The sequence below is a fragment of the Tursiops truncatus genome, chromosome 10 (assembly GCF_011762595.2).
Source record: "Tursiops truncatus isolate mTurTru1 chromosome 10, mTurTru1.mat.Y, whole genome shotgun sequence".
Lineage (NCBI taxonomy): Eukaryota > Metazoa > Chordata > Mammalia > Artiodactyla > Delphinidae > Tursiops > Tursiops truncatus.
The window spans coordinates 88,432,967-88,448,142 of NC_047043.1; the positions used below are offsets into that span (position 1 = coordinate 88,432,967).

At 37.2% G+C, this 15,176-nt stretch overlaps 1 protein-coding gene across 4 annotated transcripts in view; it reads left to right on the forward strand.

The window, feature by feature from the left end:
- CNTN6 (contactin 6) overlaps positions 1-15,176 on the forward strand; it is a 143,017-nt gene that overhangs the window by 71,784 nt on the left and 56,057 nt on the right. For 3 of the 4 annotated variants that reach the window (XM_033863719.2, XM_033863720.2, XM_019947438.3), the window contains 3 exons: positions 1,449-1,585; positions 3,103-3,232; positions 5,154-5,304. In XM_033863719.2, coding sequence (XP_033719610.1) covers positions 1,449-1,585; positions 3,103-3,232; positions 5,154-5,304 — 418 coding nt within the window. The remainder of the gene's footprint in view (positions 1-1,448; positions 1,586-3,102; positions 3,233-5,153; positions 5,305-15,176) is intronic. The other variant, XM_033863722.2, reaches the window with a different exon arrangement.

Sequence of the window (15,176 nt, forward strand, 5' to 3'; positions counted from 1 at the left end):
AGTTCCACTTTCTCCAACTACTGCTGCAGTGACCAGCTCAGCACCATGGTTTGCAGGTGTAGCCTGACAGAGTCTTACCGCAGGTGCCACAGAAGGCCATCTTGTTCCCTGCTCCAGTTTTCTTTGGGCCCTTCAAGAACCTACTCAGCACTTAAGCACACACAACCTGGATGTCCTAATAGTTAACACCTGCACTGCCCTTGAATAACTGTGAAAAAGAGCCAATGAATAAATGCTTCCTCCTCCTTTCCTGGGTATGCAGTTATAGACATTCCTTATACATTCACAGAGGATGGAGTAACAATCATCCGTGCTGGTGGTCAACTCAATAACCCATCCTTGCATTAACTCTTTCCTTCCCTGTTGACTCTTCCTTTTCCTGACACCTTACCCTTGGCCAGCACTCCCAAATAAACAAACTGAACACAAGCCCTTGACTTTGGCTCTGCTCTCAGAGTAAAAAGATAGGTTTCTCTTTTCTAACTATGTCTTCTTGAGCAGGTTACCTAACACCCATACAACAAAATCCTCTATAAAAGTTTGGAGGAAGAATTGAGTACAACACATGTAAAACACCTAGCTGGTAATAGATGGAGATTCCAAAGGAAGGCTCCTCCACTCCAACATATCTAGAATAGATCTAAACAAAGGAGAGGGATTAAATTGCAAATCCAGAAATTTTCCTATCATCATTATAGAAGAAATATTAATTTTAAAGCATTTAACTTATACACCCCTGTTTCCATGAATGTTAGAAAGCATAATACTACCTTACACTTAAATAACATTTCAAAATCAATTATACCAGTTGCTTTTTGCTTCAGAACTATGTAGATTAGTTCTCAGATTAGAAAATAAGGTTTGGAAAATTCATGCCTAGGATCAAAGTTAGATGCTTAACCTATATACAACTCCAAAAGTTCTCATTCCCTGTCAAGAATTTTATGTAGGGAAAAAAAAAACTCGATTATAACCGTACTAAAATGTGATGAGGCTGATATTTGATTTACACTTCAAACTACTGAATTGTAATTATATCGGGTATAGATACAATTATTTTACTTAGCTTAATCCAAATGTAATCAATGGCCTTTTGCCCACAGAGGGTTCAGATTTGATATACATTTTCTAACTTGACCTATATACTAATAGTTAACATAGAATTATTCTCTAGCCTTGTTCCCACAACTCTCAAGTTGTTATACAGGTGCAGCAAAATGACAAAAGGCAAACATCAATCTTACGCAAAACATCCACTGATATTTACAACAGGGTTTCTCTTATCCCACTTTGGGGGTCCTGCATTTCTCTTCCCTCAAATCATGTGTGTACAGTACTACCAGACCCAGTTAGCCTTGTTCTTCTGATTTCTACAGTCCTTGGAATGTAAAATAATGTCTTGGATAACTGACTTGCTAAATAGCTGCTGTTGTTTCTTTTCGAAACAGCCCCTCCAGAATGGGAACAAAAAATCCAAAATACATACCTGTCCATCTATGACAGCTTGTTTTGGGAATGCAAAGCTAGTGGAAAGCCAAACCCTTGGTACACGTGGTTAAAGAATGGTGAACGCCTCAATCCAGAGGTAAGCAACTGTGCTGATATTAAACATTCACCTACTCTGCTAGGGAAATTTTGTTACTAACAGAAACTATGTTTCTGGAATGTTTAGTAGGTGCCAGGAAATACAGTATAATCTTTATATACCCTAATTTATTTAATCCTTAAATTTATTTAATCCTCACATAGCTATTAATATTATCATCATTTTTCAAATGAGAAAACTAAGGGTAGAGAACACAACTTGTACAAGGTCACACATTACTCAGTGATGGATCCGTATTCAGATGATATCATCATCCTCATCCTCATCATCCTCATCCTCATCATCATCATCATCAACAACATCCACTGAACTCTCATATGAGCCAGGCCCTGTGTTAAATATTTTCCATGCATTATATTATTGTAACCTCATGACAATTTTATGAGAGAGATATGATTATTATTTCTATAAATGAAAAAAAATTGGTGTCAGAGGGCTTAAGTCCATTTGTCCAAGGTCACACCGCAGCTAGTAAATGTTAGAATTAGTATTCTAAGCATAATCTGATTCCAGAACCCAAGCTCTTAATCATTACCCAGTATCTTGGTTTTATGAAAGCTAATGGCCGTCTCTAAACTTAGGGAAGTAGAGAACTGAGGCAGTTATCCACAATTTTCAATCTAAAGCACACCTTATCCTACAATATACAGAAAATGAGACAAGGTTATTTTTCCCATCAAATTATCCAAATAATTGTGTTAATTCTCCACTCTACTTTGCACTTATAGGCACAGTTAGAGATAAAAGGAACATCTGTTGTTTAGAATCTGAATGGAACACTGTTCTTTGTTTCGGCTTTACTGAAATTTAATTCCTGAATCCCTATTGCATGTAACATTCCCTGTTTCCTCCAGCCTACTTTTGTTATCTTTAGAGGATGGTAATAGGTACCCTGAAATATTTAAAGTTATATTTGCACTATTAAACTATTTCATTCTATACACTCAAAATTATATTTCTATACTCCAAATGGGACTGTGTAACAGATTTTGGCTATTTAAACATACTTTACAGTCAACTGCAGAAAAGAAGAATTTAGCTCCTTCAACTTATGTACTGAATTAGAAAATTATCAAGTCATCATATTTTAAGTCTTTTTGAGACATTATGATGGAAATCCAAGGAAATTTGCTAATCACTCTATCCATGTCTAACATTATTGTCAAACCATGTTTTCTGGAAAACTGGAATGGTAGAGTATTCCAAATTATTTTATATACCGTATAACAGAAAGGTAACATACCTTCAATGCAAAGAATGCCAATATTCAAAAAAATAAGGTCACATAAAATATACTAACCACTAAAATTATACTAAGAACACTTCCATTTTCTTAAACTCCAGAAAGCTTCTCAGGACCTTGAAGTATACTAACCTCATTTTCATAAGCAACAGTTCTCATACACCAAAGTATCATAGCTCATAGATATGCATAAATGATAAGAGAATACCTACGTTAACACACTAGCATCTTTATGTGACTTTTCTTTTATTAGGAAAGAATTCAAATAGAAAATGGGACACTTATCATAACTATGCTGAATGTGTCAGATTCTGGTATCTACCAATGTGCTGCAGAAAACAAATACCAGATAATTTATGCAAATGCAGAATTGAGAGTATTAGGTAAGTCATTCATTTATAGCCAAAAAATTCAAACTGACATTTTAGCAAGCTATGATTATATGTAATATGAATCCAATTTTTCTGTAAATTAGAAATTGCTTTTCCTTGAAATAATGAAAAATGTCTAAATTAGCTTCTAAAAAAATGTGAAGTGAGAATTATTATTCTGCTAGGGCAACATATTAGGGCTTGGAGGAGCCCACTACTGGGTTCATCCAAACCAGAAGTGGCTCCTCCAAAGCTGATCCCAGCATGAGGTTTTGAATACAGCCCCAAAAGCATCTATTAGGAATGTTTCCAGCTGCAAATAAGAAAATAAGAAATGGAAACCTCAATTTATAGAGACTTAAACAACAATTTATTTTATCTCAGTAATAACTTCAGGGGTGGTAGCTGAGCAATGGCAGTGTGACTTGATGACGTTATTCTTTAAACTCTTTCCTCATGCTTGTAGCCTCCTGGTTCCAGGATGACTGCTGTAGCTACAGAAATCAAGTCCACACTCAAAGCAGAAGAAGACAGGTGGACAGTCTTTTTCATTAGTAAAGCAAAAATTTCTGAGCCCTTACAGCAGACTCCTTTTATGTCATTAGCTAGAACCCTGTCATGTGACCACTGAGACCTCAAGAGAAGCTGGGAAAATAAGACTTTATAGTGGAAAATGTTGAGATAGAAGTGGTTTGCAGATGATATTCTGGAGCAGTCAACCAGTGGTGTCTGTCAGGATAAATGACTCATTGATATCTTTCATCCTAAGGCTTTCTTAGTGGTATAAAGAAAGGAGATGAAAGAGAGGAGGAATTAAGCAAAAAGACAGTTTCAGGAGCATATGGGTGATGGACATTGATTCATTTGCTTATTCATTCAGTCAGCATTTATTGAATATTTGTTGTGTACTAAGCACCTAAAACATAATTATCAAAATTAAAGTGATCTTTACCTTCATAGAACCTGTAGTTTCACAGAGAAAAAAGGCTAAATTTTAAAATATCATGATTATTACAGTGAAGAATTGAATAGGTGTTATCAGTTGAACATAACCTAAATTGAGAACATTCTCTTTAAGCTGAGATCAGAAGAAAAAGCATGCACAAGTCAGTGGAAGGACAGAGAAGCCATACTCAAAACGCCCAGAAGCAAGAGAACATGGCATATCTGAAAGAACTTCAGTTCACGTAGACTTTAGGCTAAGAATGGGGATTGGACACATAGGTTCCCACAAGAATGGAGCTGGGAAGACTTGGATGCACCCAGACAGTCTAATTATTTATCACCCTCATGAACTGGTATTTGTTGAAACTGACAAAGATTAGTTTTTGGTTTTTTTTAAGTTTCTACTCAGCCTGCCTGCTTTAACAGAAGGCAGACTATTTATTTCCATTTTGCTAGTTAAAGGCATGCCTGAAGAAATCTAAAATAATGATGATGTACTTCTGATTTACTTCAAAGGTATTTCATTGTCATATATGTATATTCACATTTAGGATTATTATCTTGGCTAGAACAGATTTAGTAATTTCCCTAATCAGGGTTAAAATTCCATCTTCTGTTCTTATGGAACCATCTTCACCCTCTTCATTATAAATATTTAAGAATGTGACTTTTTGTAACTTGCTTCCTCCCTCACTCCAGCTTGCTTTTGTTATCACAATGACCAGCATCAAAACAAAAATAAATTACATTTACTGAACCCATACTTTGTTCCAGGCACTATTTATCCTTCTTTATTGAATGTTATCTCATTCAAGACCTAGACTAACTTTCTGAGGTAATATCTACTGTCATCTTCATTTTACAAATGGAAACTGACTCCAAAATGCCAAATCCATAACTAGCCCAAAAAAACCTTGAGCAAAGTAGCTTGAAAAAAGTTTTGTTTATAGATATTAGTAATTTAACAATTTTGTAATTTTGTTTTTAGCCTCAGCTCCTGATTTCTCCAAAAATCCCATTAAAAAAAATTCAGTTGTTCAAGTTGGTGGGGATATTGTGATCGAATGCAAACCAAATGCTTTCCCTAGGGCCGCCATCTCCTGGAAAAGAGGAATGGAGATCCTGAGACAAAGCAAAAGGTAAACAAATCTCTTTTGTTTTAATATTTTAAATATTTTGTAATATAATATCTTCCAGATTTTTAGGGTTTACTAGATCTTCCAAAATTCCCTCCCGTATTACTCCCTCCCAACTTACAACTACATATGCGGAGATACTAAACATTTTCACATGATCGTAAAAACAAAAGGATCTTTCAAGGCTACGAGCTGTTTGTATAATTTGACTGCAATATTTTCAGTGCATGCACTTGTAACAGATATATTTTAAAAAATCCTTTAACACCTTTTTCTATATTCAGTTTGAAGGCTTTTTCCTGACCCAGCCTGCTAAGAAATCATTGAGAAGAGCATTATACAAAGGAGGCACTCATACTCACACACCTGGCATTGCGGTTTTTAAATAGTCACACAGGTGTTCAACCCAGGACAAAATGAATTCACCACATGAAAAAAATGTAGAGAGGTTCCTGTAGAGAAAGAAGAGAGGTTTCCTTCTACTATGGATGTGGTTGAGAAATCCCTGATTGGCACTGGCATGTTTTCTGGGAGAGTTTTGACAGCCCCAAAACAGGTGTTTTTCTCTACTCATAATACATTTCAGTCCACTGTGCTGTAGAACCTTGTATACCCAGAGTTGACTTGACTACAGTTGTAGCTCTAATTTAGTGACCCATGTGTGTTTCTATGTGATCAAATACACAATGGGCTACTACTATGAATTAGCTGTTGTGCTGAAGATATGAAAATGGTTCAATGGGCACTTCTTCAGCATCATACGTGTCACAAACTCATATACATACCAGGCAGGTAACATAAATAATGAAACAGGCCAAGTGAAAGAAAAGACAACTATAGTGTGATGAAAAAATGGCTATCTGTCAATCTTGGAAGACTGTGAAGGACTGGAGAGCGAGTTCTACACCTAAAACAGGCAGTCATAAACTCCGAATTCAGTCAAACGTCGTTTTACGGGAAGAACCTCTAACGTTTCAGGAAAAGCTAGAAATCTGATTTTTGGCACTGAAAATTCTGAGCCAGAAAAAATGTCCATAGGCGGGTTGCAGGGACACCATTTTGTCATTTCTGATCTCAGATTGCATATGTGGTCAGGAAGAGAGAAAAGGAAGTTAAAACAAGCAAATAAACAGTGTTAATTGTGTAGAGTGTTCTCACCGTTATATCTGCTGCCTTGCAGACCCTCTCCTGACATGGCGAGATATATAAGAGAAAGCCCCTTCAAAGGCACTCTTTCTTTTCTTACTGTTTTCTGTCTCCAGGGGCCTCTACAGCCCCAGACTGAAGCTTTTCCAAGGAGAGGGATTCTGTCAAATGTATCCTTGTACGTCCTGTGCCTTGGCACAGAACCCAAACTCAATAAATGTCTGCAGAATGAATGAACATGTCCAAAAGGATGAATATGTAAGGCATTACTAGCTTTAGAGAAAGACTATTCTGGGAGGAAATGCCTCAAGACATAAGAACAGATAATTCAAAACTAAGGTGAAAAGAAAGGTGAAAGGAAAACTGGTGCCCTGCCCCAGCTGGGCTCCTTCCTCAGGTAGACTACCTGGGAAACTGCTGCAAGCACTCCCAACAGATCTGGATGTGGATCTTCTTTAAATGTTTTCTCTTTCATTCCTAAATCCTAATCAAGGTTTAAATATACTGCTGTAGAACAGGAAAACTCCAGAGATCCCATAGGCTCAAACACAGGCTCTGTACTGAGGGTTCGGAAAGATCGATTAGCTCTGCTTCATTTACTAAAGTGACTGTAAGTTTTCACCTAAAGAGCCAGAATGACTACTGTTTACCTTCTATAACCTTTAAAGACCCAAATGCAAGGCATGTTGGGAAGAGAAAGAAAAGGAAAAAGATTTAGATGGAGGTAAGAAAATGGGAGAGAGAGAGAGAGCGAGCGAGAGAGAGAGAGAGAGAAAAGAAAAGCTTTGTAGGGTACAAGGGAAACTGCTTTTTAAAACAGCTTTTCAGATTTTTGTTTTATTTGTTTTGCTCCATATAGGATGAATTTGGGATCTTTTTAGCCTCCAAACAGTCACTAATAGTTATATCAGATTCAGCATCGTCTCACTGGGGTTAAAGGAATGGCCCACATGATTTTTATTTACAGATTCTTCTTTCATAATTCCATTCACTCATTGCTTTAGAATTCCATTACAGGTTTCAGCAAAAGAAAACAAATAAAATTATCTCCTGAATATGCATCCTAAAAAGTTGGGAAAAAAAGTCGAGCCCCAGCAGAGTACAGTAATTACAGATGTATATCTCTGCCAGGTATAGCTGACCTTAAGCAGTAATTTGCAAAGGTCACACACAGCCAGCTCTGTGACTTTGTGTTTCTGCATGTTTCCTATCCTGCCCCCTCTTCTATTGTTTTCTGAGACGACTGGTTTCATTAAGAGTTGACTCCATGCAGCTTATTGGGAAATGCAGCACCCATGCTTCTATTTGTGTTGACTTGATGGCTTTTTTGTAGTCTTATCATGGTGATTTCCAAACAGGCTGAAGGTAAAAATTAGAGCAGTGATTAAAAAAAAAGGAAAGAAGGAAGGAAGGAAAGAAGAAAGGAAGGAAGGAATGGAGGAAGGGAGGAAGGGAAGGAGGAGGGAAGGAGGGAAAGGGCATAACGGTTTACTGTGGAGGTTGTATGTACAATGAAGACACAGCCCAGCATCTATTCTATCCTAATTACACCATAACTTAGAGTAAGGCCCATGTCTTTGATAGGCTTCTATATCAAAGATGGATTAGAAGCATTTCATCTTCCTAAAAGAGAACATAGAGCCAAGTAGTCTCTCCAAGCCCATTCAAGCCTAAGGTTGATTATTTCTTCTATAGCTTTGATATGAGCCATTAGAAGGGAACTGACTCTTTTCTCCATGATCTTTTCTCCTTCTCAAGTCAGTGTTGCCAGGACAGGTCCCAAATTCTAGCAAAGTAACTGCATTCAGCTTGCAAATAGCTACCACACTGGAAGAACACTTTGGGGAGGAGATTATTAAGAGTACGTAATGCCACAAAATAGTTCTTCTAACATCTGCAATATATGAATAGAAGTTATTTGACTTAGAGTTTGTGTATACATTTTTACACTGTATGTGCACACACACGTGTGTGTGTGTGTGTGTGTGTGTGTGTGTACCATAGGGGAAGCCATAATTTCCGAAACTAATGAAATTAATTACCCTAGGAGACAGAGACCTAGTCCATTGTCCAAATTCTATAGAGCCAGATCCTAACCTCAAACACAGAACACTGAGTCTTAGTACACAGATTTTAATGCCACATCAGCCTGAATATTTTATCTAAATAGCAAAATAAATGTAATTCCTATCCTTTCATACTCTGTTAAACCACGATACAACTGTATACACAGGAAGATTAAAAGAATCAGGTACAGAAAACAGTTTAAATGATTCCAAGTAGGAACAGTTTTTAGTTCTTGACCTTGGAAATATCTACATGGGGAAATGTACGTTTTTAGTCTGTTATAAAACTTCTATACCATCCTGTCTACTTTGAAATTTCATTGTTGCTACACTTGCTTTCAATAAAGTGTAACTATTTAGAGATGGTTGAAAGGACTCTAAAGAAGCCTATTCAAAGTAATCTTACTGTATGCCCTACTTATAAAAATGGTGGCAATATATATTTTTTGACAATTTCTTCCAGTCTTACAAGAATCAGACAGCGTATATCACATAGCTAATGCAAAGCTTAGAATTGATGCCAAATCTGCCATCTCTGTTTCCAGATCGTTTCCTCTCTGCAAATAATGGAGTACATACTCAAACTCTTTATTTTCTGAAAGCTATTGTCACGTGGTTTTACCAAATTTCATGTGTTGATAATTCAGATCAAGCAACATTTCTGAATATGGTGTTTCTTATTGGCCTGTGTGTCACAAAGTTTTGACTATTTTAAGAGTTACATCTTTACAAGTGTCTATATTTGTGGCTGGCTGTCAGAAGAGAAAAAGTTTTACTCCAACTAAAAATAGGCAGATGGCATTACAGAGCCCTAAGGCTGCCTGGTTTCCTGCCAGGAATCTATAGTCATACTCCATCTACCTCTTTCTTTTTGGAGCTACCAGTCATTTAGAAACAGCACCTAAACTGAAGAGAAGCAATGGTGGTATGTTCCTGTGGAAGAAACTGGGATGTATTATAGAGTCCCTTGCTGGGAATCAGAAAACCAGGATTCTAGTCTCAGTTCTGTCATTGACGAGTGGCCTGAGTTTGGGTAAAATCACTAGCCTACTGTTTTTTTCATTGAGGTCACTGTTTCCTGGACTTATTTAAGATGAAATAATATGAAAACAACTTTCAGAAATACTAAGCATGCTACCCATGCAATGACTGCCAGAACAGAGATTATATGTTAGAAATCAATGCAAAACGTTAGCCTGGCAGGTTGAAATTGCAGATTCTATCATACTCATACTCATAGTTTTATACATGTTTTAGCGATTTGTTCAGGTGACCAAGTGATTAAGCCAAACATGGTGATTGCTGTGAATTGTCAAAACAGCTAAAATGATCTGTTTACATGGATTCAGAGGTTACAGAGGGCCCTGGCATCTAGATTTAAGCATCCCGAGAGTACTAGGCACCACTCATTAACTCACCATTATGGGCCCAGCACCCAGAACAAACCTGGAACATAACAGATGTCCAATGAATATTTTCTACTTTGCTAAATCAATGAAAGTTAAAATTTACTTTGTTTTGTGTCTACCTGAATTAAGAGATTTTGCAGTTAAACCAAAAACATATTTAATAATTAACAGACCAATGATGTGTTCATTCATTCATTCTGTAAAGATCTGATGAGCAAAAATTATACCCCCAATACTATACTAGGTTCTGTAGGTAATTTTTAAGTAGCCAACTACATGATACATAATATGCCTTCGTAAGAAAGTGTTTTGTTTTTAAGTTATTTGGAGTCAAAGATCTGAGTTCTGGTATGAACTCTCCTTCTCACTAAGTTGATAACTTCTGGCAAGTCCTTTAACTTCAATGGTTCTCAGTTGATTTGTTTGAAAAATAGATAAAATAATACTTGTCTCACCCTTGGAGTTGTATGAGACTCAAATGACATAGCATGTGTGAAAAGGATGGGTGATCTGTATACACTGTGTTACCACTGGGTGCATTTACTGCTGTTATCCTAACCTTTATGCAAATCCAAGTTACACATTCTTACCTCCACCAGCCAAGGGAAAAACCACAGACTTCAACACAGGAAGTCAAGATGAATACAGATTAAGCTTATCTGTGCAAGGCATTCTGAGGCAACTGAAGGAATCAATTCCACATCTGCTAAATTTGATTAATCGCTTCTTTTTTGCCTTGTGGATCCACTTAGCAAGTGAACTGACAGAAATCAAAGGCCTAGATTTATCTCCTTATACCCAGTGACTGCTGGCTACCTGTTCAGGGGTCACCTCATGAATTTAATAGAAAACGCAGGAAATGTGAACCTGCTGGGAAGACAGCTCAAAACGTCCTCTGAAGGGCAGCATTCAGTAAGACGCCTAAATCACCTGAGATCTTGTCCGAGTGGGAACACAATCTCTGAACAACAAAAACAAAGAGATGGACAGACTTTTTTTCCTATTATTGAAAGAATAATAATTGAATTAATAGGTAACCCATCACATTGCTTCTTCACTTTCCTAAAAATATCCACCACATTTCTCCGTCATTTCATAAAATGAAGTAAAATAAAATCCAGCTATATGTTAGACTAATTGTCATTAATAATTAAAATAACCATTTTAAGCACCTCCATATGACAGGCAGTATACCAGGCTTTTCATATATCTCAAAAAACTAAAGCACACTTTTTTCATATTCAGATACATTTCTGAAGGACATAGTTGCCACAGAGCATACGGTTATGTTTGTACCACTTTTACCCTGGTAATCTCAAAGAGCTGAATACAAACGACACTTTGAAATTCACAGAGAATCGAACTCATTCAGTCATAGAGATTCTACCCCTACCCCTGAGCAGTTGGTTTCAGGATGTGATCATATTCCACAGACTTGAAATAAGAGGACTGTTGGATTTTTTGGAACCAATTTCATTACATCTTTCCACCCAGATACACACACATATATATATATATATATATATATACACACTTCTAAACAGATCTTATCAAATCCTGGATTTTGTGCCTTATCCTACAATAATGACACCATTAAAACCTGCGTGGCCCTGGGCACTTCATAAAATGGTGTACCCTGTGGGAACATAATGAACCCATTAGGTGGCATGGAATCTAGTAGTGATGCTTATTCAATAGTTTTGCCTTCAATCCCCCAATTTAGTGGGCCCACTCCATTTCCATCTGCATGGCACTTCAAATTCCAAGACCTCCCTCTTAAGACACAATAGTACCTTGTGGGAAAGGGCCAGGGAAAGAAGAGTAGAGACAGGAAGCAGAAATGAGAGAGAAGGAGATGAGGAGAAACAAGGATGAGATGTCATTCTCTGTGCCAAGAGATAATTGATCGTTATTGAGCAAGTCACTTGATCTTTCTTTTCTTCATGGGTAAAAAACACTTGGGAGAACCTATTTGAAAGCCCTTAGCACAGTGACACAGAAAAGGAACAGAATAAGAAAAAAAGAGTCTGTCTTCATTCTTCTCCTTGCTAAGCTACCTGGACAAAGTAGTTCCTTGAGTTACAGAGCCTGTTGCCCAACACTTAGCTATCATTCCACTTTCTCCTTGGAGCCTTTTCACAGCCATCTTACCCTGTGGGGCATCAGCTAATGGGAGTCTGGCTGCCTGGTTGTAAGGAAGCTGATTATATGATGCTCCCTCCCTATTTGACCCTTCTCTATGCATTTTTCAATAACTGCTTTCTAAATCACCACTATTCCTTCTTTTTTTAAATGTTTACCCCCAAGCGCTCAATCTTAATAAAATATCCCCTCCACACGTTTTTTTTTTAATGCAACTTTAGCCAGAATGTAGCAATTGGTAAGCAGGATTTCCTAGCCCTTCCTCCTTGCAGAGCTTCCTAATGGAACAAGCAAATAAACCTAATTTTATTTTGTATCACCAACTACTTAATATAATAGTGCTTAGTACATTAGGTGGCATGAGTATCAAATAGGCAAATGAACCATATGTTCCCATGTTTAAGGAAGAATGACAGTCTGCATAATGCCAGGCTTATTACAATCTCCCTTCTGTGCTGCTTCTTTGTAATAAAATTTTAAATCGTTCATACTCAACTCCTGAAAGCCTTGTTAAGGTGAGCCTTTCCAAGGGAACACATGCTGAAGATGTCAAGAGCCATCTGATAACTCTTGCCTGTGTCAAGCAAAGACGTAACAAGCTAAAATCCTAAGTGTGCCCCTGTCAGTCTTGGCCTATTTTTTTCCTCTTGCCATCCAATCTTCCTTTCTTTATCCCCATTGGCCTCCACTGGCCTGAAGCACTGACCCTTTAGCACATGCCTGCAGAGCCACCTACCTGACATGGTCTGAAAAAGCTCCAGTTCATTAAAGATGTAAAGCCTGTCTTTAAACCCAGCCTGCCCAGCTGGGTGTGTGCTGTTTTACACTGCTGCCTTAGTTAGACTATCATTGCTTTAGTTCTCTATTTAAAATGTTTTAATGATGGGTAATAACATCCTGTGGTTTTAAGCCAAGGGCAAATACGGCAAAGCAAAGAAGTTCCACAAATAAATAGCATCTTATAAATTCTTGTACTATAAGCTATCACTGAAAATGCATAAGCTTCATCATAGAGTTGCTATGAATTCACTGGCTACATCGGTAGATTTCATTATCATGCATAAGATTTTCGTGCACAAGATTTCAAGATCATGCATGATTATGCATAAGAACCTTGTGAAAAATGCAGATCCCAGAGCTGCATTCAAGATTTTGAGTTAGTGGGTAAGAAGGGCTGAGAAATCTGCACTTTTACAAATTCACTCTCTCTGCTCCCAAGTAAAGCTGAGACTGTTCAATACCACTTAGAGTAACACTGATTTGGTGCAAATGTATCATTTTAAAAATAGAAACTTTGCTTCATCCTCTTTCCCCTAAGAACTCTGCTTCCTGTACTAACATGCTCAGCTCCTCATCTTATCTCATTGCTGAGGAGATGTAAGTCCACAGTTCAGTTACTTTTTGAAAGTATGAATATAATTGGCCTTCGAATGGTGTCAACTTACTTAAGTGCTTGTTTCTAATTTCTGAGTGACATTTATATCTTCCAAAGTTTACGTAAGTATTCAACAGCAATAATTTTATAGACAGAAAAGGTCAGTTATCAGTGCAATTTATACAAATGACCTTTCATTCTTGGTTTGACTTTGGCAGAAAAAAGTGATCACTTGATATGCTTAAAGTATAATGTTCCTCATTTGGAAAGAAAATGGTTGCTTGACAAGTGTTTGTTACGCCCACCCTTTTTTAGAGATACTGGTGGGCATACAGAAAGTAAATAAATAGAAATAGATAGAAATAGAATTTTTGTCTTGGTAGAAATTATGATCCAGCTGAAGAAATAAAAGCCAGACCAATTATGTGACAGTGAGTCTTGTTAACATTTTCAAAATGAAGAGTGAGGCTGTCAGAGCATTTTTTTTAAGTCACTGGCTATTATTTCCCTGTATCTTTTTTTTTTCTTTTTTTCAACAGTAGAATCGAAAAGCATTTCCAAATGAAATTTATGCAAGAGCTCATTTCATAAAACAAGTAAAACTGAACTAATTTGGCTAATGTCCTGGAGGGAGAATCAGAGCCCCTCTCTAAACCCTCATCACTTTTCAGCCACAAGCAGCCCGTGGAGTGCCCTAAGAATCCCCTGGATCTCCTGAGAGCATAGCTGGAGAATTACTGAGTTAGAGTGACAAATCTGATACTCAAGTGTAACTTGTCAAACCATTCACTTATTTATAAGCACAACTGCAAACCAACTGACAGTCTGTGTAGAAGATTCTAGGTTTATAAATTTGAATGAGCCCAGAATCTTGCGGGGGAAGCAGGCAGGTCAACAGCTCCAGTGCAGTGGGGCATGTGTCACCACAGACAGAAGATGGTGTAGAGACTCACGAAGACAGCTTACAGGAGGAGAGAAAGGCCTCAGCAGGTTGGAGGTACCTGACCTGGTGCTTGAAGGGTAGGTAGGAAAATTTCCTACATGAGGAATGTAGGAGGAGCAGGTTTACTGTGTGGCAGCTTTAACCCATAGTTAGCTTCATACTTGATGCCACTTCGAAGATTTAGATTTAGACTTCCCTTCCTCAGTACAGGATATATTTCATCCATGATTTCTCTAAGTAGAGAATCAAATTATTTTATGAGCAATCCAAAAGTTGACTCCTTGAGTACTCAAGGGATGCTTAGATATACTTAATTACATACAGTTTTCATTCTATCTCAGATCAAATTAACCACTATAGCCAGAAATCTACCCTTCTCATAGTTGACCCTGACCCTCATCATATATAATAACAATAATAATATCCACTAATATCCTACCTACAATGGGCAGTATATTAAAATGTTAGATACAACAATTCACTTAATTTTTACAAGATACCTATGGAGGTTATCATTTATTTATACTTTTTAGATGGGTTAAAACTAAGGCTTAGAGAAGTCAGGCATCATGTCCACAGTCACACAGATAGTAAATGATAGAAAAGCATTCAATTCCAGGAAGCTCTGATTTCAAAGCCATGTGTAATATTAAACACTACACTGTAGGTTTTTAATTAGCTTTTGAAGTAGTATAGTGTCCATCTGTGGATCTAAATGCAGACTGTCATACTGTACACATTATTTGTTCCTCATTTTTTCCAGTTAGACAAAAATTCTTCTGAAAACTGTGATA